Genomic DNA, 26592 nt, shown 5'->3' on the forward strand with positions numbered 1-26592 from the left:
GTGTGCCAGGCTGCCCAGAGTTAAGGACAAGCTGTCCTCTGTGGGAGGCGTATCGTCATCGTCCTGTGTTTCCCCCCAGCCACGCACCAGTGATGGGCCCGAGCTGCTTTGGGTGCCACCCCGCTGTGAACATGCTTCATCCTCATCCTCCTCCACCTCCTCCTCATCCTCGTCCTCCTCGTCCTTCAGTAGTGGGCCCTGTCTGGCCACATTTGTACCTGGCCTCTGGTGTTGCAAAAAACCTCCCTCTGAGTCACTTCGAAGAGACTGGCCTGAAAGTGCTAAAAATGACCCCTCTTCCTCCTGGGCCACCTCCTCTTCCATCATCGCCCTAAGTGTTTTCTCAAGGAGACATAGAAGTGGTATTGTAACGCTGATAACGGCGTCATCGCCACTGGCCATGTTGGTGGAGTACTCGAAACAGCGCAACAGGGCACACAGGTCTCGCATGGAGGCCCAGTCATTGGTGGTGAAGTGTGTCTGATCCACAGTGCGACTGACCCGTGCGTGCTGCAGCTGAAACTCCACTATGGCCTGCTGCTGCTCGCACAGTCTGTCCAGCATATGCAAGGTGGAGTTCCACCTGGTGGGTACGTCGCATATGAGGCGGTGAGCGGGAAGGCGGAAGTTATGCTGTAGCGCAGACAGGCGAGCAGCGGCAGGGTGTGAACGCCGGAAGCGCGAACAGACGGCCCGCACTTTATGCAGCAGCTCTGACATGTCGGGGTAGTTGCGAATGAACTTCTGCACCACCAAATTCAGCACATGCGCCAGGCAAGGGATGTGCGTCAAACCGGCTAGTCCCAGAGCTGCAACGAGATTTCGCCCATTATCGCACACCACCAGGCCGGGCTTGAGGCTCACCGGCAGCAACCACTCGTCGGTCTGTTGTTCTATACCCCGCCACAACTCCTGTGCGGTGTGGGGCCTGTCCCCCAAACATGAGTTTCAGAATGGCCTGCTGATGTTTACCCCGTGCTGTGCTGAAGTTGGTGGTGAAGGTGTGTGGCTGACTGGATGAGCAGGTGGAAGAAGAGGAGGAGGAAACTGAGTAGGAGGAGGAGGAGACAGGAGGCAAAGAATGTTGCCCTGCGATCCTTGGCGGCGGAAGGACGTGCGCCAAACAGCTCAACGCCTGGGGCCCAGCCGCCACTACATTTACCCAGTGTGCAGTTAGGGAGATATAGAGTCCCTGGCCGTGCTTACTGGTCCACGTATCTGTGGTTAGGTGGACCTTGCCACAGATGGCGTTGCGCAGTGCACACTTGATTTTATCGGACACTTGTTTGTGCAGGGAAGGCACGGCTCTCTTGGAGAAGTAGTGGCGGCTGGGAACAACATACTGTGGGACAGCAAGTGACATGAGCTGTTTGAAGCTGTGTGTGTCCACCAGCCTAATTACAGCATTCATAGCCAGTAGTTAGAAATGCAAGCATTGAGGGCCAGGGATCGAGGGTGCTAGGTGGGAATTTAACGCTTCTCTCAAATGTTTCTGAGGATGGAGAGCTGAACGCTGCCGTGTGACATGGTTGAGATGCTTGGTGACGCAGTGGTGGTGTTGGGGTGGTACATCCCATGTTTTCTGGGCGCAGGTGCCAACGTTCCTCCAGAGGCAGAGGAAGAGGCCGAGGCGGAAGGGCAGCAGCAGAAGAGGCAGCAGGGGGAGCCTGAGTGACTTCCTTGTTTTAAGGTGTTTACCTCCACTGCAGTTCATGCTTTGCATGCAGGTGCCTGGTCAGTGCAGGTTTGTGCTAAGGGTTCAGAACGTTAATGCCTCGCTTCAGCTCTGATGGCACAGCGTGCAAACCACTCGGGTCTTGTCGTCAGCACATTGTTTGAAGGAAAGGTGCCATGCCAGGGAACTCCTTGAAGCTGCCTTTGGGGTGCTCGGTCCCAGATGGCGGGCGGTCAGTAGCAGGCCGGAGTCTCTTGGCGGCGGGTGTTCTGATTTGGCCCACTGCGCCTCTTTTGCTACGCTGTTGGCCATCGGTCGCACCACTGCCTCTTCCTCCGATCTCTGAAAGTCAGTGCACGACCTTCATTCCATGTGGGGTCTAGGACCTCATCGTCCCCTGCATCGTCTTCCGACCCAGTCTTCGGACCGTCTGACCTCCTGTTTAGTCTGCACACTGCAGAAAGACGCTGCAGCATTGGCACCTGTAGTTCGTCATCATCAGAGATGTTGCTGAGGTGGTATTCCCATGTCCTCATCATCAGGAAACATAAGTGGTTGTGCGTTAGTGCATTCTATCTCTTCCACCCTGGTGAAGAGCTAGGTGGATCCCTGGGAAACCCTGGCAGCAGAGTCTTCAAACAGCATAAGAGACTGCTGCATAACTTGAGGCTCAGACAGTTTCCCTGATATGCATGGGGGTGATGTGACAGACTGATGGCTTGGTTTTCATGCGCCATCTGTGCGCTTTCTGCAGAAGACTGGGGTGGGAGATAATGTGAACGTGCTGGATGCACTGTCGGCCACCCAATTGACTAATGCCTGTACCTGCTCAGGCCCTTACCATCCTTAGAACGGCATTGGGCCCCACCAAATATCCCTGTAAATTCTGGCGGCTACTGGGACCTGAGGTAGTTGGTACACTAGGACGTGTGGCTGTGCAGAACGCCACGTCCTCTCCCAGCACCAGAGGGGTCCACTAACACCACCACGACCATGTCCACGTCCGCGTCCGCGTCCCTTATTAGATGTTTTCCTCATTGTTCCCGTTCACCACAATTTTGAGAATGGCAAATTTGGAATAGTTTTTCAACCCAGAAAAAAAATGTGCTTTTACGGTCACTACAAATAACTTGACCAGCTAAAACAGTACAGATTTGCTTGAATAGAAATGTGAGACCTGTTTTTTTGCATTGTGTGACAGGTTAAGGTTTAATCTCAGAATCAGACTTCTATCTGCACGGTAGCGTGTGTCCTTAGGTTTTTCTGAATGACACTATCAGTACCTTCAATGTAAGATATTCTTTTTGGGATAGATTTCAAGTAGGCCTCAAATACCAGAAACTAGTTATTTTGAGAATGGCAAATTTGGGAATAGTTTTTCAAACCAGAAAAAAAAATGTGCTTTTACGGTCACTACAAATAACTTGACCAGCTAAAACAGTACAGATTTGGTTGAATAGAAATGTCAGGTCTATTTTTTAGGCGCTGGGTGACAGGCTCAACTTGCCCCTGATGTAGTATATGGCCAAAAAATAACCACACTGTTGATGGTTAAATGCACTTGGGTGACACAGGCTCAGCCTGCACCAGATGTAGTATATGGCCAAAAAATAATCAGACTGTTGATGGTTAAATGCACTTCGGTGACACAGGCTCAGCCTGCAGCTGATGTAGTATATGGCCAAAAAAAAACAGACTCGTTGATGGTTAAATGCACTTCGGTGACACAGGCTCAGCCTGCAGCTGATGTAGGATATAGCACAAAATAACCACACTATTGATGGTTAAATACACTTGGTGATAGCTTGTGCTGGCGCACCACAAGTCACAAAATGGCCGCCGATCACCCCAGAAAAAAAGTGATCTAAAAAACGCTCTGGGCAGCCTCAAAAAAGTGAGCAAGTCAATACTAGCACTTCAATGATCCACAGCTGCAGATCGATCACAGAATGAAGTCTTTTGGAGGAGTTAATCACTGCCTAATCTCGCCCTAACGTCGCAGCTGCAACCTCTCCCTATGCTTCAATCAGCAGAGTGACGTGCAGCGCAACGTGACCCAAGCTTATATAGAGACTGGGTCACATGCTGCACTGGCCAATCACAGCCATGCCAATAGTAGGCAAGGCTGTGATGGCCTCTTGGGGCAAGTAGTATGACGCTTGTTGATTGGCTGCTTTGCAGCCTTTCAAAAAGCGCCAAGAAAGCGCCGAACACCGAACCCGAACACTGACTTTTACGAAAATGTTCGGGTTCGGGTCCGTGTCACAGACACCCCAAAATTCGGTACGAACCCGAACTATACAGTTTGGGTTCGTTCATCCCTAGTAGTCAGGCAAGTGGACAAACCAGTCCTGGGATGATGACCAGATGGAGGGGTTAAAATAAAAGGAAGTGGGAACACAGGACCCAGCCTTATAGGAGGAGACAGAGAAATGATCCACATCAGGATAAAAACTTAAAGGTAATTAACCTCTCTGACCACATTCTCTCTAATGTGGACATCTCTGTCCTACAGAAAGGACTTACCTTTTCACCCTCCACCTCTCTCGACATCTTTACAGCAATAAAAGACCTTCACCTGTTTGGTCGGTCGCTGATTTTCAAGAGGTGGTTCTTCAAACCTGTAGAAGAAAACCCCTCAGGCGTACCGACAGAGGAAGAAACCTTGAATATTTTGGAGAGTTTATTAGAAGAACAGAGTGAAATCTCAGGTAAGGTTCCCATGGTCATCCGGAAACGTTCTGAAAGATTCCCTCCCTTGTCTTTATGTTCAGCAATAGATCTCTTTGTGAGATCAGTATCAAAAGAGCTCTCACAACTTCCAGTTGGGAGGACCGCTGACAACCTGACGTTTGATCAACGTAAAAGTTTGAAAGACTTACGGTCCTGGAAAGATGTGGTGTTTAAACCGGCAGACAAGGGGGGGAATATTGTCATTTGGCCCCGTAAAATGTATGAGGCAGAGGCCTATCGCCAACTGAGGGATACAACAAGTTATAAAAAACTAACCTTCAATCCCCTCTCCTCCTACAGTCTACTACTGTTAGATCTTTTGGAAACAGCCGTAACCAATGGAATCATATCTCGACAATTATGTGAAGCACTGACTGTACGACATCCTTCAATACCTACCCTATACCTCTTGCCTAAGATCCACAAGAGTCCTACAAAACCAACAGGTAGGCCGATAATATCGGGATGTGGGGGCCTTCTGGAGAATGTGTGCAAATTTTTGTATTATAACTTAAAACCTATGGTAGAAAGTTTACCATCATATACACGAGATACTGCCGATTTTCTCCAGAGAATTGATGGTATACACCTCGACCCCGATATGATGCTGGTGACATGCGATGTTGAATCGCTTTATACCAACATCAATCATAAGGATGGGATACGTGCTGCTTCATTTTTCCTATCTATGATGAATAGCGACAAAGATTTCTCTGCCTGCCTGATTGATCTATTACAATTTGCCCTCACGCATAATTTTTTTACTTTTAATGGCTCCTTCTACCTGCAGCTCCGGGGGACGGCGATGGGGGCGGCTTGTGCGCCCTCATATGCCAACCTCTTCCTGGGGCTGTGGGAGAGGGAGCTGTTTATGTCTGATGGGCACACGTCGATGGACCGGGTCATATTTTGGGCCCGGTACATGAACGATGTTTTCTTCATATGGCAAGGCACTTCCGAAGCTTTGGGATCCTTTATGGACAATCTCAACGAGAATAAATATAACATCCACTTGACTTACAAATATAATACGAAACAAATCGAGTTTTTGGATGTTTTAATTAAATGTGATCCATCAGGCTATTTACAAACCAACATATATAGAAAGGAAACTGCTGTCAACGCACTTTTACATGCGTCATCTTCCCACTCTCCTCAGACAATTGAAGCTATACCAACTGGTCAGTTCATCAGGATCAGAAGAGTTTGTTCCACCGACGAGGATTTTAAGATCCAGTCGGATATTTTGCGTCAACGCTTCCTGGAAAGAGGTTACAGTAAAAGATCAGTAAAAAGAGCGTATAATCGGGCCAAACATTCGGCACGACAAGATCTCATCTACCCTAAAACAAAGAAACACCTGACATGGTAAGATATATTACCCCTTACCATTCACAATGGCAACACATGCGAGAAATTTTGGAGAGATTCTGGCCTATTTTGAGGGCGGATCCAATTTTAGAAAAGATATTACCCCCACATCCATCTGTTGTACCTAGGAGGGCGAAAACCTTAGGAGACCATTTGGTGAGATCCTATTATGTCCCTCAAACACAGGGCACAATTTTGGGGTCAAAGGGACCCAAATGGGGCTGCTTCCCTTGTGGGAAATGTGTGGCTTGTGATAACATTTTGAGGACCACTGAGTTCATGAACTCTACGTGTACCAAGACATATAGGATCACACACCATATCTCGTGTGTAACTAAAGGGGTAATTTACCACGCCACCTGTCCATGCCCAAAAATTTATGTGGGACTGACCAGTAGGGAATTGAAGGTACGAGTCCACGAACATGTTCGGGACATTTTGAAATCAAAAGATTCCACTGATGTGGACGATCTAAAACCTATCGCATTTTAAGACATTTTAAGAACTTTCATGATAGCGATCCCTCCCTCTTGAAGGTTTGTGGGATAGACCATATTGATTTGGGCATGCGTGGCGGGAACTTGATGAAACGCCTGGCCCAATTAGAAACAAAGTGGATCTGGACCCTGGACACCATACAACCAAAAGGCCTCAATGATGCCCTGTCTTATGCCCCCTTCCTACAGTGAATATGTAGACTTATACATTTCTTAGAAATATTCTTTTTATAGGTTTTTTTATTTTTTCATGTCTATAATAGTGTTTTATGCATCTTCCTATTGGAGAGTCTCGATATTAATGCTATTTTTTTACATTAAGGCTACATTCACACGTCAGTATTTTTCTATAATCCGATTTTCTGTCCGTTTTTTGCGGATCCGTTGTTCCTGAAAATGTTTCCGTATGTCATCCGTTTTTTTGCGGATCCGCAAAAAACGGAAACATGTATAAATTTCAATAAGCAAATAAAGTTGTTGGGATTTCTTTAAAAAAATAAAAAATAAAAAAATTAAAAAATTAAAATGTAATTTCCAGGAACGGATTCCGTATAAAACGGATGACATACGGAATGACATCCGTATGTCTTCCGTTTTTTTTGCGGATCCATTGACTTTGTATTGTACCAGGATCCGATTTTTCAGGAAAAGAATAGGACATGTTTTATATTTAAACGGACATGCGGAACGGAACAACGGAAACGGACAGCACACATTGTGCTGTCTGTTTTTTTTCAGGACCCATTGAAAATGAATGGGTCCAGATCTGGTCCAGATCTGTTCCAGAAAAAACGGAACAGATCAGGAAAGAAAAAACGGACGTGTGAATGGACCCTTAGGCTAACACATTTGTTCCTCTTTTCCTATAAGAACTCTGAACACAGATCACCTGCATCATTGAAGATTTAATCCGAAGATGGAAATGTCATTTCATGTTCTATAACCCTCTATGAGTTTATTTATACTTTTGTTCACCTAATCATGAATAATATGAATTGGTGTTCTTTTTTCTATTAAGCATTTCCGATCCACTTTTTATATATTTAATCACCAATTAGTCACTTATTTAGATGTATCATGAATTGATGTACTATTTTATAATTGCATCAATCATGTTTCTTCATTCACTTGGTTGTGACTGTGCAGAAAAACTTTATCCAGCTCACTTTCCTGATTGTGCAATAGTCCCGACTCCAGAAACCTTAGGGGAGTGTCCCCACAGCAGGCTGCAAGTAATTTGGAAGGAAAGGTCTCGGAAGCATTGAAAATCCTCTTAAAAGCTTCTTCTTTTATTGAACATACAAAACAGCAGACATGACCACTGGGTACACGGAATACAAACGTTGACGCGTTTTGGGTTCAACCCTCCAAAATTCTGAGAGACAAGGCACCCGCTCCATTGGTTGTCCCACTATGTGTCACACCTTTCTTACAACCTGCTAATCACATATAAGATGGGTTGCACACTGTGCGGGAGTGTTCCTTCTGAGTTAACCCTTATGGAACCAAATCCCATGTTCCAAACTCATACAGGGAAAGGACAAAAAAGCTGCACAGTGTGAACAGCATACTCCATATAACAACTTGTAAAAACATATGAATGAACAAAACCAATATGGCACTATGCACTGCCGTGGAGTGCAGATCCTGAAGATTACATACATGTACAGTTTGTTACGCAAGAAAACAAAATAAAATAAAATGAAATAAAAATACAAATGAAAATGATTTGTCTGGGTAATTTAATTTTGCGTGGTTGGTAAATGTGTGTTGGTTGAATGCATACCTGATTTGTTATACACACTGCGGGAACTCCATCAAATTTAAGTCCTTGGGAACCGTGCTCCCGGCTTCCCAGGCATATGCAAAAAAGACTGAGTAACCACACAGTGTGAATGAGGCACTACGCATTAGCACTAGAAGCATGCATGTAAATAAAATGATATATATTAAGTGAGAAAACTACTAGATGGCAAAACCAGGATGGTCACATCGCTCCCCAGAAACTGCATATATAAGGGGATGGCATATATTAAATAGCAGAAAATTGCTGCATTCGCAGCATTGGTCATTCTGGTTCTGGCATCTATCATATTTACTGATATTACATACATTAGTTCTCTTTTCAGATTCAAGCCATTGGGAACTCTGGTATTGAGTCTGAAAATCCAGAAGGCTTCTCGTAGGCAAAGTTTTTTACAATGATCCCCCTTTCCCCCTCCTAGGTGCAAAAACCCTCTCAATTGCAAAGGCTTTGAATGTTTTAACCTGACGTGCATGTATTTGTATAAAATGTCTCGCTGCATTGGAGACATTTAGGGCATTCGGGTTTTGGATGTAATTGAGATGCTCCAGGAGTCGGTTCCTAAATTTACGGATCGTACTCCCGACATACATCAGGTCACAGTCAGTGCACCTTATGATATAGACCACTCCCTCTGTGTTGCAATTAATGTAACTTTGGATGGGAAAACTGCAGGAATGGTCAGATTTATCAAATGACTGTAAGGGGATCACGTAATTGCAGCTTTTACAGGGGTGGCCCCCACATCTGGAGAAACCCCTGTAAATAAGCCAACTGGATTTAATGTTGGCTTCCTTTCTGTTGGAAGAGAAGAGGGATGGAGACAGCGAGCAGGACAACGTGGTAGCCCTCCTGGACACAATTCTACAGCCTGATTTTAAAGCTTTATATAGAATCTCATCATCATATAGGATGGGGAGGCATCGTTTAATTGTAGAACTGATTTGATTAAATTCTCTACTATATGTCAGAGATAAAGTAGGGGTGTTGTCCTGGTCACTGTCTCCATGCACCCTCCCACTCCCCACAGAAATTTTGGATACCTTACAATCCTTTGATTTTCCGAAAAGCATTTCTTGTCTATTTTTGCGTAGTGCAATATTTTGGCCTCTTTGCAACATCCAGTCAGGGTAGTTTCTAGCTTTGAGCCTTTTATCTACCCTGCTGAATTCCTCTGCTAATAGCTCTGGTGAACTGCAATTTCTTGCAGTCCGAATGTATTCCCCCACGACCTCCCTTTTCTGGATGCCCACTTGTTGGCTACCGCATGTTTTGAGAGATCCTGTGGCCGCGACTCACTTTACCTCATCACTTAATTTGCCACTTTTTTAGATGTATCATGAATTGATGTATTATTTCATAATTGCATCAATCATGTTTCTTCACTCACCCGGTTGTGACTCTGTCACACGACCTCCCTCTGTTAGATACCCACTTGTTGGCTACTGTATGATTTGGGAGGTTTTGTGGCCGCGACTCACTTTACCTCATTATTCAATGTCTAATTATTATTTCGCAACTCTCTGTCATGCGATCTCCCTCTGTTGGGCGGCCATTTTTGGCCGCCGCACCATCGGGATATCCCGTGACCGTGATTCACTTTACCTCCTCTTTTCGGTGGTTGTGACTCTCTGTCACATGATCTCCCTCTGTTGGAAGTCCATTTTTGGCCCCCGCATGTTTGGGAGATCCTGTGGCCGCGACTCACTCTACCTCATTTTTGTCACTGTCTAATTATTAATTCATAACCTTTCAGTCATGCGACCCCCCTCTGTTGGGTGTCCATTTCTTGGCTGCCGTATCATTGGGAGATCCCGTGACCATAATTATGTATCACTTCACTATTTTTAGTCCATTTATTAATTCATTATTGTTCATATAGTATGCACAACGCACTTTCATTGAATATACAACTGTACTATTAATATCAATGTACTTATTTGTCTATGATCTGTGACACTTAACTCCAATTTTGGGGGTTGAATTATAGGAGATCATGTGATCGGGATTCATGATCATATGACCTATCCCCCTGACTTCGCCGCTTGCGTGACTGGCCATTACGCGGCCTCTGAATATCTCACGGGATCATGACGTGTTTGACGTCATGGAAGGTCCTTTGATCAAAGGGCGCAGCTGCACTGGCGCAATCGGCCACTGCGCAGTTCACCTGCGTCTTTGAACAATCAGTGTTCCGGATATCACATGATTGACTAACGTGTTTTGGATTGGTGGCACATATATTTTAATACGAGCTCTCCAGCGGGAGTATTGTACCCCCAGAGGAAGGTTTCAAATCGAAACGCGCGTCGGGGTGTGCAGTCTTCCTGTGGACCTGTTACTTTTTACATACGGTATGTGACCTTGTCCTATTTAGACCGCATGTTTAACGTTTCTTGTTGCGGTTCTTTGCCTTTTGAACCAATTTTGGTTATGTCATTTACTTACCATTTCCTGCAGCTTGCACATGCACTTTACTGCTCGTTATATCCGGCTGTATAGATATAACTATACATCTAAAAAGATCCACATTTGAGTGTTGACATTTTTCTTCTTTATAACAGATAATATGCACTTGCACTTTATATTTGATGCAATTATTTGCACTCTAATAGTGGATACTCTTTTTAGTGTATATGTTGGAACAGGCACTTTTTTATGTATAGGCGCTTACATCTTTGGTCACTTGCCTTATTACTCTGTCATACTGGATAAACTCTCCCAGGATTGTACTGCACTTTTTGCATTTGTTCGTCATCTCTTTATATATGTTTTTAACTATATACTTAATAAAATATACATTTTTAGCTTAATAGTTCTCAGTGTTTCTTTGTAGGTTATCATGTACACAGTTCGTAGTGTATTCTAACTAGAAGCGTCCCCATCACTATGGGAACGCCTCTGTGTTAGAATATACTGTCGGTTCTGAGTTTTCACAAAGTGAAAACTCAGCTCTGAAAAAGCTTTTATGCAGACGGATCTTCGGATCCGTCTGTATGAAAGTAACCTACGGCCACGGATCACGGACGCGGATGCCAATCTTGTGTGCATCCGTATTCTTTCACGGACCCATTGACTTGAATGGGTCCGTGAACCGTTGTCCATCAAAAAAATAGGACAGGTCCTATTTTTTTGACGGACAGGAAACACGGATCACGGATGAGGCTGCAAAACGGTGCATTTTCCGATTTTTCCACGGACCCATTGAAAGTCAATGGGTCCGCGAAAAAAAAAGGAAAACGGCACAACGGCCACGGGTGCACACAACAGTCGTGTGCAGGAGGCCTTAATGTGTAATAAATCTGGGATTTTTTTTTTTATATCCTATCCAATAACTAGTGATTGGTCTGCTACTGTACTGGCACTGACTCACTGAAAGATTTCTGCAATACCATGTAGAACCAGCAGGTGGCACAGATCCCTCCGTTTAGACTGAAATAAAGCATAATAGTTACCATTGATTTTTTATTTATTTATTTAAGAGAAGTGACAAGTAACAAGTCAATTTTCTAAAACAAAGCAATTTTTTGACAAACAAAATGGCAAGAGAACCACATTAAAAAGTTGGTAAAAAAACAAAGACACAATTCACATATTTGATGATATGATACTCCATGAGATTAACAAATGTATCAGTTTTTATTAATCTCTTCAGGTGAATGAGTGACATAATGTTTGCCAACTTCCAAGTCATCAGTCTCTTCTCCAGGAATCTAAGGGGATAGAAAAATAATAAAAAAATAAATAAAAAAATCCCTAACAGACAATCAGGCCAATTATCAACAATGATCCCCATCTGGCCAGAAGTGTAACATGACGACTTTTCCAGCAAGTCACCACTGCCAGCCAGTCAGCACGTGACGGCTAATGCCATTTATCGGCTAGGTGGGCATGGAGATGTACTGCAGGAACCAGAACAACCAGATCAGGTATTTTTTTTTTCAATTAAAAACCATGTCTGGTTATCCCCAATTTTTTTCAGAGCCCGGACTGCCCCACAAAATTGCAGTCCGTTATTTGCTGATTGTGGAGTATCTTATTCTTAACGTAATGGCATAACAATGTTAATATTAACCCCTTAATGACTACCAATGTGCCTTTTAATGGTGGTCATTAAGGGGCCTTATTCTAGGCTGATGTCTTTTTATGGCGGCATAGAATAGGTCTCTAGTGCTGTGGAGAGCAGGAGCACAGCTTTCTCATGAAATCCGGGCTCCTGCTCTAATGGCCCAGATTGGCAGAAGAACTGATCCTGGCCAATGTTGTGGTCAATAGCAACTGCAACATCAAAGTGGTTTCAGAGGGAGAGGACACCGTCTGTCGGGCATCGGCACTCCATGAATGAGATTACGGGGTGCTCATGTCTGTACACGGCATCCAGGGTTTCAATGAAGGAATCTAGGTTTACCCCCTGTAAATGCCTTATTGTAACACCCCAGAGTGGTGTTACCACTTCTGCACCCTGCTACTGACTTTATTGGTCTAACCTGAATGTCATCTTATGCATTTATTCCAGGTCCTCCATAATGTGCATTCCTTATACTGCGATATATGAATATATAGTGCTTTTACTCACTTTCCTTCAGCGGTTTCTTCAAAAAACGGACTTTTATAATATGTAAATGAGCTCTCTACCAGCAAGTAGGGAGGCTACTTGCTGGTAGCAGCCGCATCCTCCTTTCATAAAGACGCCCCCGCCTCATGTTGATTGACAGGGCCAGCGAACGCGCTCGTCCTCTGGCTGGCCCTGTCTGCGTTCAAAATCTGGCGCCTGTGCCGTACCTGTCTTCAGTTGGCGCAGGCGCACTGAGAGGAGGATGCTCCGGGTGTAGATGTGATGTCATCGGCGCAGGCGCATTGAGGATGGAGCAGCCGAGCGAGCGTCCTCCTCTCAGTGCTCCTGCACCGACTGAAGACAGGTACGGCGCAGGCGCCAGATTTTGAACGTAGACAGGGCCAGCCAGAGGACGAGCGCGTTCGCTGGCCCTGTCAATCAACATGAGGAGGGGGCGTCTTTATGAAAGGAGGATGCGGCTGCTACCAGCAAGTAGTCGCCCTACTTGCTGGTAGAGAGCTCATTTACATATTATAAAAGTCAGTTTTTTGAAGAAACTACTGAAGGAAAGTGAGTAAGAGCATTATATATTCATATATCGCAGTATAAGGAATTTTACTAGCCCAAAAAAAAATAAATATGACTTTAGTGGGGTGACAGAAGCCCTTTAAGCAACTGTTATGTTCACATGTAATGTGCCTGGTTCACCAGCAGGTGGCAGCAAACATGGCATAGCTATACTTAGAATGGAACTTCTCCCCCCCCCCCCCCCCACCTCTATGGAGAAGTGGGCTAGTCCCACTTCCTGGAGAAAGGGTGGGAACCAGTTTCTAGTTAGTCTAGCTTACCCCCTGCTAGTAGAAGGGAGTACCGTGGCACGTCTCTGCTGGACGTGCCCACGCCAGCCAGAGCACCTTAAGCTCTGCTAGCCATGGAGGCCAAAGCTTGAAGCCTCAGGAGCCAAGAGGAAAGTTCCCTGGCATAACCATAAGTCAGACCAAAGAGAGAAGTGCAGCATACAGAAGTAAGGGCTCTTTCACACCTGCGTTATTGTCTTCCGGCATAGAGTTCCGTCGTCGGGGCTCTATGCCGGAAGAATCCTGATCAGGATTATCCTAATGCATTCTGAATGGAGAGTAATCCGTTCAGGATGCATCAGGATGTCTTCAGTTCCGGTACGGAACGTTTGTTGGCCGGAGAAAATACCGCAGCATGCTGCGCTTTTTGCTCCGGCCAAAAATCCGGAACACTTGCCGCAAGGCCGGATCCGGAATTAATGCCCATTGAAAGGCATTGATCCGGATCCGGCCTTAAGCTAAACGTCGTTTCGGCGCATTGCCGGAGCCGACATTTAGCTTTTTCAGAGTGGTTACCATGGCTGCCGGGACGCTAAAGTCCTGACAGCCATGGTAAGTGTAGTGGGGAGCGGGGGAGCAGTGTACTCACCGTCCGTGCGGCTCCCCGGGCGCTCCAGAGTGACGTCAGGGCGCCCCAAGCGCATGGATCACGTGATCCATGTGATCACGTCATCCATGCGCATGGGGCGCTCTGACGTCATTCTGGAGCGCCCCGGGAGCCGCACGGACTGTAAGTATACCGCTCCCCCGCTCCCCGCTCCTACTATGGCAACCAGGACTTTAATAGCGTCCTGGGTGCCATAGTAACACTGAAAGCATTTGGAAGACGGTTCCGTCTTCAAATGCTTTCAGTACACTTGCGTTTTTCCGGATCCGGCAGGCACCTCCGGCAACGGAAGTGCATGCCGGATCCCAACAACGCAAGTGTGAAAGAGGCCTAACAATATATTAAGCAAGCCTGTCAGTACAGCAAAGAAAGAGAAAGCAAGCAGAGTTATTGAACAAGCCTGGCAGTTTAATACTGAAGCCTGCTGGAACCAAGACAAAGCCGGAAACTGTTTGGAGAAACGTTTATTCAAGTAAAGATGCCATTGAACTTCATCTCAAGGTCTGGACTCAAGTTATTTCTTCTGAGGATTTCAATGACAGGGGTGGCGCAATCACCCTTTCCTATCATTGTGCCCTCTACTTACAAAGAAATGCGCTTTGTGATGAAGAAATTTGTCACAAAGCCAATTTCTTTGTGAAATTCTGTAAAGCAGCCACATCAAAGTTTTCATAACTTCACTTAACACTAAAGGTAACCTTACCTCCCAGTACACAGAATCCTCAAAGCAGTTCTCATCAGATGGCTCCCCCCAAATTGGCAACTTCAGGAAGAGTCCTATATGAGGAGGAATATATCAATTATTAGTTAAGTTCCTTGAGCATTTGTATCATCTGATATATAAAGCTGAGTGTATGTGTGTGTGTATGTCCGCTAAAGGAATCTGCACCGTCGCATTTACAATCATGAAATTTGGCACACAGGTACATCAGGTGTCCGGGAAGGTTTTAGACCAGGTCTCAGCTCTCTAGGATGTACCATTCCTGAGATATTCCCCCAAAAAATGCATTAGCCAATAGAAGCTTGGTCACATGACCCTTATCAGCCAATAGAAGCTCTCAGGTCCTTCAGCCTCCACATACAGTTTTACTTCAGTTTTCCATAACAACCCAGCCATTTATTTTCACTGCTGTAGGAGAGCTTTAAAGGAAATCTGTCACCAGGATAATTGCTATTGCAGTAAAGCCATGGCCTAATAGCACTTAGTACCTTATTTCAAGATGTGCCTTTGTTCCAGCAATAGATGTTTTTATCCTCTGAAAATCCCCAGTTTACTTGAAATGCGAATGAGCCAGTAAGGTGCCCAGAGGGGCGTCACTCTTACAGGAAGGAGCCCAGACACGCCCCTGCCACAATGTGTCCACCCTCAAAAGACTTCAAACCCCGCCCCCAGGTACCGCTAGGCCACGCCTCCTCCCACTCCTGAGCCGACAGGGATTGAAAAAAAATGAAGGTAAAAATCAAATTCTGTCAGCTGCAGGGGTGGGAGGGAGGGTGACTTTCTCCCTGCAGCTTACACTCACTTAGGCTCCATTCAAACGTCCGTAGTGCATTGCGGATCCGCAATACACCCAGCACACCTATAGAAATGCCTATTCTTGTCCGCAATTGCGAACAAGAATAGGACATGCTCTATTTCTTCCGGAGCTTCAGACTAGCAGATCGGGGCTGCGCTCTGGAAATGCGGATGCAGACAGCACACTGTTTGCTGTCCGCATCTCTTCTGGCCCCATAGAGAATGAATGGGTCCGCACCTGTTCCGCATAATTGCGGAACGGATGCGGACCCATTCTACGGACGTGTGAATGGACCCTTAGAGTGAGCTGTTCAAAAGGACACGCCCCGATCCGGTTAGGCCATGCCCCCTCCCACTCCTCAGCTGACTGAGATTGAAAAAATGAAGTTAAAAATCAACTACTAGGTCCCGCTAAGTCACGCCCATATCTGGTTAGGCCACGCCCCCTCCACTCCTTTCGCCGACAGGGATTTAAAAAATGGAGGTAAAAATCGTCTGTCAGCTGCAGAGGTGGGAGGGAGGGTGACTTTATCCCTGCAGATCACACTCAGACAGTACAGTGCTGCTGTCTTAGAGTGAGCTGTTCAAAAGGACACGCCCCCGATCCAGTAAAGGCCACTGTTAAGGGGGCGGGCCTCTGTGGAGGTCACTCTCAAAGGGGTGGTATGCTCTGAAAGTCACTGTTAAAGGGGAAGGCTGCTGTAAAGGTCAAAGTTAAGGGGGTGGGCTGCTATGAAGGTCCAATTTTAAGGGGCGGGGCACTGTGGGGGTCAGTGTTAAGGGGCGGGGTGCTGTAGATGTCACTGTTATAGTGGATAGTGTTGATATCTTTTAACGACACACACAAACATTAAATGAAATAGATTAAATATACCCGAGCGAAGCCAGGTCCTTCTGCTAGTAGAGATATAAAGATGACTTCCAACAGAACATGTTAGAAGGGGTTGTTGGTAATTTTTTTTAATTCCTCCCATCCCAGTGGTTTCTGTGATGAGATCTATACTTACCTGCTGCCCACTGCTCCATTCTAGCTCTCCTAGGATGTCTTCTTTGCACTTCCTGTCCCCACCTATCAACTTCAATGAAGACATTCCAGGAACCGTGGAGCTGGAATGGAGCAGAGGAGAGCAAGTAAATATAGATTTCTTCCAAGGTGCTGCAGGTCCGAGAGGAATAATAAAAAAAAATCCTGGAAATCCTTTTAAGATGAATCTGTCACCAGTGACCTCCCTATACTACTGTTTGCATAGACACATAGCTGTGGTTCACCTGATTAAAACACTGTTTTCATGTGTTCATCTGACGCTGAGTTATGCTACTTCTTATTAAGCAAATTAGGCCTTTGGTGCAAAGAGGGCATCACCATTGCTCTTGTTGCACCTGAGCTTCACTCATTTCTGTGGCCAGCCCTTCCCTTGCCCTGTCAATCAAAGCAGCCATTTTGTCGAGGACAAATCTAGATTTCCCTCCGAGAAGAGGGAAAAGAAGGGGTGAAGAGAAGCGCACAATAGGGTAATATTGTTTACACAATCAAATAAAAAATAGTAAATAGTGGGATTAATCCACACTCACCTTGTAGTGTTGTGCTTAAATAGGCAGAACTCTACTGTAAACTTCGTAATAGTAATGTCTTTTTTCCAGGGATGCAGCCGCAGATGGTTTGTTCTTTTCGGTGGGGTGTCCACTCCCCCAGAAAAGAGTTTTCAATGTAAAAGAAGAAGGAAAGTTTCTGCCTCGGCGCAAAGTTACTGGAGAAGACCATCTTGGTTTTTTACAAAAACTGAAGCCGCACATCGGATGACACCTGGGGGTGGCCCCTCCCCTTAGGGGGCGTCACCCAGGTGCGTCTTTTTGGCGTTTTTTTTTATATATTTTATCTATAAATGTCTTCCTTTTTGTTGTATTTATTGTATCACTATGAAACCTGATGAAGGGGAGTCTGTAATCCCCGAAACGCGTTGTTTCTATTAAAACCAAGAATTCCTCTTGCACCAAGATTGTCTTCTCCAGTAACTTTGCGCCGAGGCAGAAACTTTCCTTCTTTTACAATCAAAGCAGCCAGGGAGGTACTGGGTACAAGTGAGTGGAGCAATGGTGATAATCTCATTGCACCAAAGTTCTAATTTGCATATGCTACAGCTCGGGAAGAGCAGAGGATGGGAGTGTAGTGGCTCTGGGTGCAACAGTTATTCACATAAATCACAGTGGCAGTCCTCACACTCCCCTAGGGTGCTCCTTAGGGTCGGGAAAAACCCGGACCTTTCTATGTTTTTCTCTATGTGGAATATAAGGCTGGCCACTGTGTGCTTCTTGCTTGTGGGCCAATGAGAAGGAAGCAATGTCAAGTTCACAACCATACTTTGTGCACCAATCAGCAATCTGTAGTCAGACCTGCTAAAATGTGAAGTTGCCTGTAGTGCGAAAAAATATTCTAATCACTGCCGATTAGCGCATTTGCGAAATATATTGGAGAACTTGACTCTATCTGCATATAAAGCTATTGTAATGTTCTGCCAACCATTTTCTTTTCTCCAGTCTCAAGAGAAACTCCTGAAACGTCTAGCAGCTTGAAAAATGTAGCCAAAGTGACCCACGTCTGTATTTCTCGTTACGAATTCGCATTACTCGATTTTTACATTGCCGATTTTTCGCATTCAATAAAATAATCTCGAATTCTCGAAATTTGTGGATATATGACGAATATTCTACAAAATATTCGTGAAATATCGCGAATTCGAATATAGCCCCTGCCAAACAATGATTTAGATGTCTGCGCAAACAAGCCTATTAACCGATGGACAAGAGTTTTGCTCATTCAACAGATAATAGTCATCAACTTTACACCGGCAGATAATCGCTAACGAACGTTCCTATGATTATCAGCCAGTGTAAAGGGGCTTTAACAATTTGGGCCAACTGGCCCATCAATATCTAGAGATCTTATCTACCGTAAGTGATATGGCAGCACAATATACGGGGTTACCGGAGAGTGTGCTCTTCCTTACCGACTAGAGTACCTCCCACAAAGGCAAACGCCAAGGACACAAAGATTCCGGCAGCCTGATATCCTCCTTGTATGCTGGGAGTTCTATCTGCATATTCTCCTGTCCAATCAAACAGAGCTATCAATCTAAATGAGAAAAAAAGATGTCATTACATATTGTATTACTGTGACAAATCCATCAAAAATGACATTCACAAGCATACACGAGGATTTTCACATATACATTTTTTATTCAGGTATTGTGATCACAGCATTAAAATCATTATAAGTCAATGGATGCCAGATCCGTGTTTTTATTGTTTGTTTTTTCGTTACCGGATCCGGTTTATTCAGTTTTCCAGACCGGACACAAATCCGCAGCTTGCAGCGCTCATCTATTTAATGCAGCCCCATAGAATTGAAAGGAGGGCAGCCCACTCTCCTTCACTTTGCAGACACCATTCTAGAGACAGACATTGGTGGTAAATCCTAGTTTGAGATGACACAGCCCCTCTAAAGGGATTGTCCAAGATAGGAAAAACATGTATGTTGATGTATGATGCATCTGGTATTACAGCATTCAAATGAATGGAAGCAGCCCCTGGACAAACGTAGCTCTGTTTATTTAAAAAAAAAACAAAAAAAAAAAAACACTCTTTTTGTAATCTTGGACAATCCCTTTAATTAATTATATTGGGCGAGTACTATGTATCGGTGTACACCTGTCAAACATCATGAAAGTAATAAGCAGAACAGCAAATTAAAATCTTTATAAAATGTTATTTTTAATGCCCTTTACATGTTTTTAAAGGGAATCTGTCACCAGAATCATCACCATTAACCTCTTCGGGACACATGACGTACCGCTACGGCATGTTGTCCTGGTCCTGGTCATGTGTATTTCCCATCACCGCCGCCCGGCGGGCGGTGATCGGAACAAGGTGCCTGCTCAAATCATTGAGCAGGCACCTTGGCTAAATGCGATCAATTCAGACCTGCGGTTTGCGGCTTTTACTTGCGGTTGCGCGGTGCCATCGGGTCCTCATGCGCCTGTAGGGGGGATCCGATGGCATGGAAGGCAGCGCGATGCCTAAGGAAGGCATCGCGCTGCCTTCCGGTGACGAGCCTGTGAGATCCAGCCCACTGGATCTCACAGGCCGGAAGCTGTATGAGTAATACACACAGTATTACTCATACAGCCAATGCATTCCAATACAGAAGTATTGAAAGGCATTGTAAAGGATTAGACCCCCAAAAGTTCAAGTCCCAAAGTGGGAAGAAAAATAAAGTGAAAAAAAAGTTGAAAAAATAAAGTTTTCCCCTCAAAAAATTAAAAGTTTCGAGTAAAAATAAACAAAAACGTCATTTTCCCCCAAATAAAGTGAAAAGAAAATTAGTAAAAAATAGGGGAAAAAGAAAAAGTATACATATTAGGTATCACCGCGTCCGTATCGACCGGCTTTATAAACATATCACATGACCTAACCCCTCAGATGAACACCGTAAAAAATTTAAAATAAAAACTGTGCTAAATAAACCATTTTTTGTCACCTTACATCACAAAAAGTGTAATAGCAAGCGATCAAAAAGTCACACGCACCCCAAAATAGTGCCAATAAAACAGTCATCTCATCACGCAAAAATCATACCCTACCTAAGGTAATCGCCCAAAAACTGTAAAAATTATGGCTCTTAGACTATGGAAACACTAAAACATGATTTTTTTTTGCTTCAAAAATGAAATCATTGTGTAAATAAAAAAAAAGTATACATATTAGATATCGCAGCGTCCGTGACAACCTGGTCTATAAAAATATCACATGATCTAACCTGTCAGATGAATGTTGTAAATAACAAAAAATAAAAACGGTGCCAAAACAGCTATTTCTTGTAACCTTGCCTCACAAAAAGTGTAATATAGAGCAACCAAAAATCATATGTACCCTAAACTAGTACCAACAATACTGCCACCCTATCCCGTAGTTTCTAAAATGGGGTCACTTTTTTGAAGTTTCTACTCTAGGGGTGCATCAGGGGGGCTTCAAATGGCACATGGTGTCAAAAAAACCAGTCCAGCAAAACCTGCCTTCCAAAAACCGTACGGCATTCCTTTCCTTCTGCGCACTGCCGTGTGCCCGTACAGCGGTTTACGACCACATATGGGGTGTTTATGTAAACTACAGAATCAGGGCCATAATATTGAGTTTGGTTTGGCTGTTAACCCTTGCTTTGTAACTGAAAAAAAATTATTAAAATGGAAAATCTGCCAAAAAAGTAAAATTTTGAAATTGTATCTCTATTTTCCATTAATTCTTGTGGAACACCTAAAGGGTTAACAACGTTTGTAAAATCAGTTTTGAATACCTTGAGGGGTGTAGTTTCTAGAATGGGGTCATTTTTGGGTGGTTACTATTATGTAAGCCTCGCAAAGTGACTTCAGACCTGAACTGGTCCCTAAAAATTGGGTTTTTGAAAATTTATAAAAAATTTCAAGATTTGCTTCTAAACTTCTAAGCCTTGTAACATTCCCAAAAAATAAAATTACATTCCCCATATGTCTACTTCATGTTTGGATCATTTTGAGAATGAAAAGTAATAACTATTTTTGTAGGTATTACTATGTATTATAAAAGTAGAGAAATTGAAACTTGGAAATTTGCAATTTATTAAAAAATTTTGGTAAATTTGGTATTTTTTTATAAATAATTTTTATTTTTTTTTACTTCATTTTACCAGTGTCATGAAGTACAATATGTGACGAAAAAACTATCTCAGAATGGCCTGGATAAGTCAAAGCGTTTTAAAGTTATCAGCACTTAAAGTGACACTGGTCAGATTTGCAAAAAATGGCCTGGTCCTTCAGGTGAAATAGGGCTGTGTCCCAAAGGGGTTAAACTAAAACTATTGTCTTGCAGCACTTACAACCTCCTTTCCAGATGCGCTTTTCTTTCCTTGCTGCTTGGTTTCTATCAACAAAAAAAAATCCACTTTATTCCTTATGCAAATGAGCCAGTTAGGTGCCCAGAGGGGCGTTATTTTTGTTCAAAGGCGCCCAGGAACACCCCCATTGAGTGCCCAGGCCTGCCCTCCAGCAGAGGCCAAGCACGCCTCTCCTCGGCTCATACTCTACACCCCCAGCAGCGCAGTTGTCCCCCCCCCCCCACTATATCACTAACAGCAGCATGCCCAGTGAAACATTTGAGGCCGATTCCCTCAGTTGAACCGGAAGAATGGAGGCACAGGGAGTGTTTGGAAATGAGGGCATCAGCCTCAAATGTTTCACTGGGCATGCGCCGAGCCCAGTGACGGTTTCATCCTCTGCTGGAAGAGCGCGGTGAGATTTGTCAGTGACACTGAAGGCAAGGGTGGGCAGGGTTCTCTGCTGTTAGTGATATAGGGGGGGGGGGGGGACAACTGTGCTGCTGGGGGCGTAGAGTATGAGCCGAGGAGAGGAGTACTTAGGCTGTGCTGGAGGGCAGGCCTGCGCACTCAATGGGGGTGTTCCTGGGCGCCTTTGAACAAAAATAACACCCCTCTGGGCTCCTTACTACTTCATTTGCATAAGGAATAAAGTGGAATTTTTCAAGATAGAAACCAAGCAGCAAGGAAAGAAAAGCACATCTGGAAAGGAGGTAGTAAGTGCTGCAAGACAATAGTTTTAGTTTAATGGTGATGATTCTGGTGACAGATTCCCTTTAAGTACCGTAAATACTGTAAAGAAAAATCACAATAACCTTAGTTGACTTTAATCTGTCACTACATTGTTACATGGATTTATCAGGAAGTATTATGTAATGTATGCATTTTTACACCGCCTCTAATTTCTGCTCATTTATTCACACTGCTATACTGTGCTATAAGTTGTTTTTTTTAGTGTAGTAATAAAACCATTATTTGGAATGGATTTATGTGGGTGTATTGCAGCTCTGTGTAGGGTTCGCATATATGTAGCCAAGGAGGAGATCACTTTTGGAAATGCTTTTCTGATCTCACAGAACTGGATCAGATAGTTCTAGATTCAGCTCCTGTGAAAGTGGCGTTATTCTGGCTATTCTAACATTTGGACACTAGATGGCGCAATTCTATTACATGGCAGAATAACAGTTGAGTGCTCTCATTAAGAGAAACAAAATAAGAGTATTGCAGGTTTGATAGCTTTTAATGGCTAACAAAAATAGAAGTAATGATGTTATATAGCGAGCTTTCGAGACCTCAGCAGTCCCTTCATCAGGCGTACTACAAGAATATATGAAGAAACAGCAATATATACAATAAGAACAGAGACATGGGGGAATGAATGGACATTTGAAAAAAAAAACAGAACAACATATCAAAGATCTTGAGAATGAGTCCTTAATTATCTTACAGATAAGGGGTGTGAAAGTTTTATGGTCTCTAAATTGATGTTATCTCAGAGACCTGGTGCCCAGACTATGTCTATAGAAGACTCTTTAGATCTTGTAGTGTCATAAATCCCGGGGACAAATTCAGTCCAGTATTCAAAGTGTTAAGCAATGTTATAAATTTGTATTCCCAAATTCTTTTAGCTCTTTGGGATTTGAAGTTACCTTTTAACCACTACAGGACCACCGTACGCAGGATTGCGTCTTTGCGGCGGCCCTGTTTTGATAACAGCGTCTAATATACAGTACCTGCTACCTGGTCCTCTGGTGGTCCTCTGGTCTGGATCGACCACCAGAGGACACAGGCAGCTCTGTAAAGTAGCACCAAACACCACTACACCCCCCCTGTCACTTATTAACCCCTGATCACCCCATATAGACTCCCTGATCACCCCCCTGTCACTGATCACCCCCCTGTAAGGCTCCATTCAGACGTCCGTATGTGTTTTGCAGATCCGCGGATCCACAAAACACATACGGACGTCTGAATGGAGCCTGACAGGGGGGTGATCAATGACTGGGGGGTGATCACCCCATATTAGACTCCCTGATCACCCCCCCTGTCATTGATCACCCCCTGTAAGGCTCCATTCAGACGTCCGTATGTGTTTTGCAGATCCGCGGATCCGCAAAACACATACGGATGTCTGAATGGAGCCTTACAGGGGGGTGATCACCCCATATAGACTCCCTGATCACCCCCCTGCCATTGATCACCCCCCTGTAAGGCTCCATTCAGACGTCCGTATGTGTTTTGCGGATCCGCAAACCCACGGATCCACGGATCCGCAAAACACATACGGACATCTGAATGGAGCCTTACAGGGGGGTGATCACCCCATATAGACTCCCTGATCACCCCCCTGTCATTGATTACCCCCCTGTAAGGCTCCATTTAGACGTCCGTATGTGTTTAGTATAACTACCCCACAAGTGACCCCATTTTGGAAAGAAGACACCCCAAGGTATTTCGTGATGGGCATAGTGAGTTCATGGAAGTTTTTATTTTTTGTCACAAGTTAGTGGAATATGAGACTTTGTAAGAAAAAAATAATAATCATTTTCCGCTAACTTGTGACAAAAAATAAAAAGTTCTATGAACTTACTATGCCCATCAGCGAATACCTTAGGGTGTCTACTTTCCGAAATGGGGTCATTTGTGGTGTTTTTCTACTGTCTGGGCATTGTAGAACCTCAGGAAACATGACAGGTGCTCAGAAAGTCAGAGCTGCTTCAAAAAGCGGAAATTCACATTTTTGTACCATAGTTTGTAAACGCTATAACTTTTACCCAAACCATTTTTTTTTTTTACCGAAACATTATTTTTTTATCAAAGACATGTAGAACAATAAATTTAGAGAAAAATTTATATAGAAATGTAGTTTTAAAAAAAAATTACAACTGAAAGTGAAAAATGTCATTTTTTTGCAAAAATTTTGGTAAATTTCGATTAATAACAAAAAAAGTAAAAATGTCAGCAGCAATGAAATACCTCCAAATGAAAATTCTATTAGTGAGAAGAAAAGGAGGTAAAATTCATTTGGGTGGTAAGTTGCATGACCGAGCAATAAATGATGAAAGTAGTGTAGTGCAGAATTGTAAAAAGTGGTCTGGTCATTAAGGGTGTTTAAGCTAGGGGAGCTGAAGTGGTTAATGAGAACTTTCATGTGTTCTTCATTGTGTCCTGGGCTACAGAAATGCTTAGCCACGGGAAAGTGTAGCTTCTTCTCTGTAATTGTGTGGCGGTGGGATCTCATCCTTGCATTGAGTTTCGGTCCTGTTTCTCCAACATAGAGGCCTCCAACAGGACATTTAGTGCAGAGAATCAGATAAACAACATTAGATGTAGAACATGTGAATGTCCCAGGGATCCTATAGTCCTGCTGTGTGTTGGGGATCCGGATCTTATCTGTTGTCATTATATGGGAACAGGTTTTGCATATTCTTATATTACAGGGATGGGTTCCTTTTTCTGTGGTAAAAGGTATCAAACCTGCAATACTCTTATTTGGTTTCTCTTAATGAGAGCACTAAACTAGTTTTCTATTGGCTAACACGGTACCAGACTTTTTCCTTTTTCTTTTGACCAAATGGAGGATACCATAATGTACCGTACACAGATGGAATTAAAGAATCTTCTGAAGAAATTGGCACATCTGGACAGAGACATTTTCTTTTTAACCATATGCAAGAAGGAATACTTAATCCCCAAAGGACTTTGCTTAAAGAATCCTATGCTGCACACCTACAACACACCTTATGCACAATGTTTATGCTACAGGACTTCTGAAAGGCTGCGGAACCATCTTATCGATGTCTTCTACAGCTCCAAAAAAAGATTCAAATGGAAATACAAATGCTAAAGAGCAAACTTACTGATAATTTGGTCCTGGGAATGCAAAAATACTACAGAACACTACAACTATATTTAATAGACAACAAGAAAAATAAACTCCACAGACTTCAACTTAGAGCGAGGAGGTATTCACACACTAATCGAGTACAAGCCAAAGCTAACAAGATGGATCAGAACATCGATCAGGAACCTGGAAAAGTCAGCGGTGTCATTATTCTGTCAACATACAAACCGAATAATTTGGAACTCAAGGTGCTCTCCAGAGGACTCTCATTCTGCCCTACCAAAAGTCTTGACAAAACAGAACTCTGTAGTGACATGGAGGAATATTTTAGGAGATTAAGACTAAAAGAGTTCTTCCATGACAAACAGGAGAGAGAATTCTCAAACAGCCAAACACAATTGGCACTAGTGGACAAAAACATGACTAGACCCCTCCCCCCGGCCGCAATACCATTTCGGACCAGTACATTGACTCCTTTAGAAATGTAGTACACTCTGCAATACCGGACAAACATCTAAAAGAAACATTCAACATCAACATACAGGAAAGGAGGGCGATTCAAACCTTAAAAAACAACAAATGAATCACCATAAAACTTGCAGATAAAGGTGGTGCTATAGTCATTTTGAACACTTTGGACTATGTAGAAGAAGCACACCAACAACTCACAGACACACGATACTACTGTATATCAAAATGGAGGGAGACAAGTCAGAAATATTTGAGATAGTTAAAGGTCATCAGGGGTCTTTCTGCAGGATCCACGCAACTTTTAGACTTGGTACCTGAGAATCCCAGGATCGGAGTATTCTACATGCTTCCCAAAATACACAAAGCAGGGAACCGAGGGAGGCCGATCATTTCAGGTGTAGGTTGGATAGAGGGCAAATCACTGTAAAAAAATGCACCAAAATAATACGCAACTGACAATACTAGCTATGTTCCTGACTGGAACATATTGGCAAAGTTCTCAGCTTTTAACATCGGCTTGAGGAATTAGCTAGTATTGTCAGTTGCGTATCATTTTGGTGCATTTTTTGCAGTAATTTGTGTATGTATATATTTTTTCATCTGCACAATGTATCATTTTGTGTAAGATGTCCTTGTGCATGCGGTCTGCCCCGGCATAGTCCATTGTACGCATTTTTTGCTGGGGATTGCAGTTATCTGCGGACCGCATGCGGAGGAATTGCTCCCCCGGTTATAGACACGCTACAGTGTCTGGGTTTGG

General features: G+C 43.9%; 1 protein-coding gene across 2 annotated transcripts in view; it reads right to left on the reverse strand.

Annotated features, from left to right (window-relative positions):
* Window positions 1–11536: 11536 nt before the first annotated feature.
* The window catches only part of RHCG (Rh family C glycoprotein), a 236359-nt gene continuing 221303 nt past the window's right edge, over window positions 11537–26592 (reverse strand). For both annotated transcript variants that reach the window (XM_040414158.1, XM_040414157.1), the window contains exons 8-10: window positions 18621–18745; window positions 14803–14876; window positions 11537–11793 (exon numbers count right to left, since the gene is read on the reverse strand). In XM_040414158.1, coding sequence (XP_040270092.1) covers window positions 11713–11793; window positions 14803–14876; window positions 18621–18745 — 280 coding nt within the window. In that variant the 3' untranslated portion in view covers window positions 11537–11712. The remainder of the gene's footprint in view (window positions 11794–14802; window positions 14877–18620; window positions 18746–26592) is intronic.

The sequence above is a fragment of the Bufo bufo genome, chromosome 1, assembly GCF_905171765.1.
Source record: "Bufo bufo chromosome 1, aBufBuf1.1, whole genome shotgun sequence".
In the NCBI taxonomy this organism is placed as follows: domain Eukaryota; kingdom Metazoa; phylum Chordata; class Amphibia; order Anura; family Bufonidae; genus Bufo; species Bufo bufo.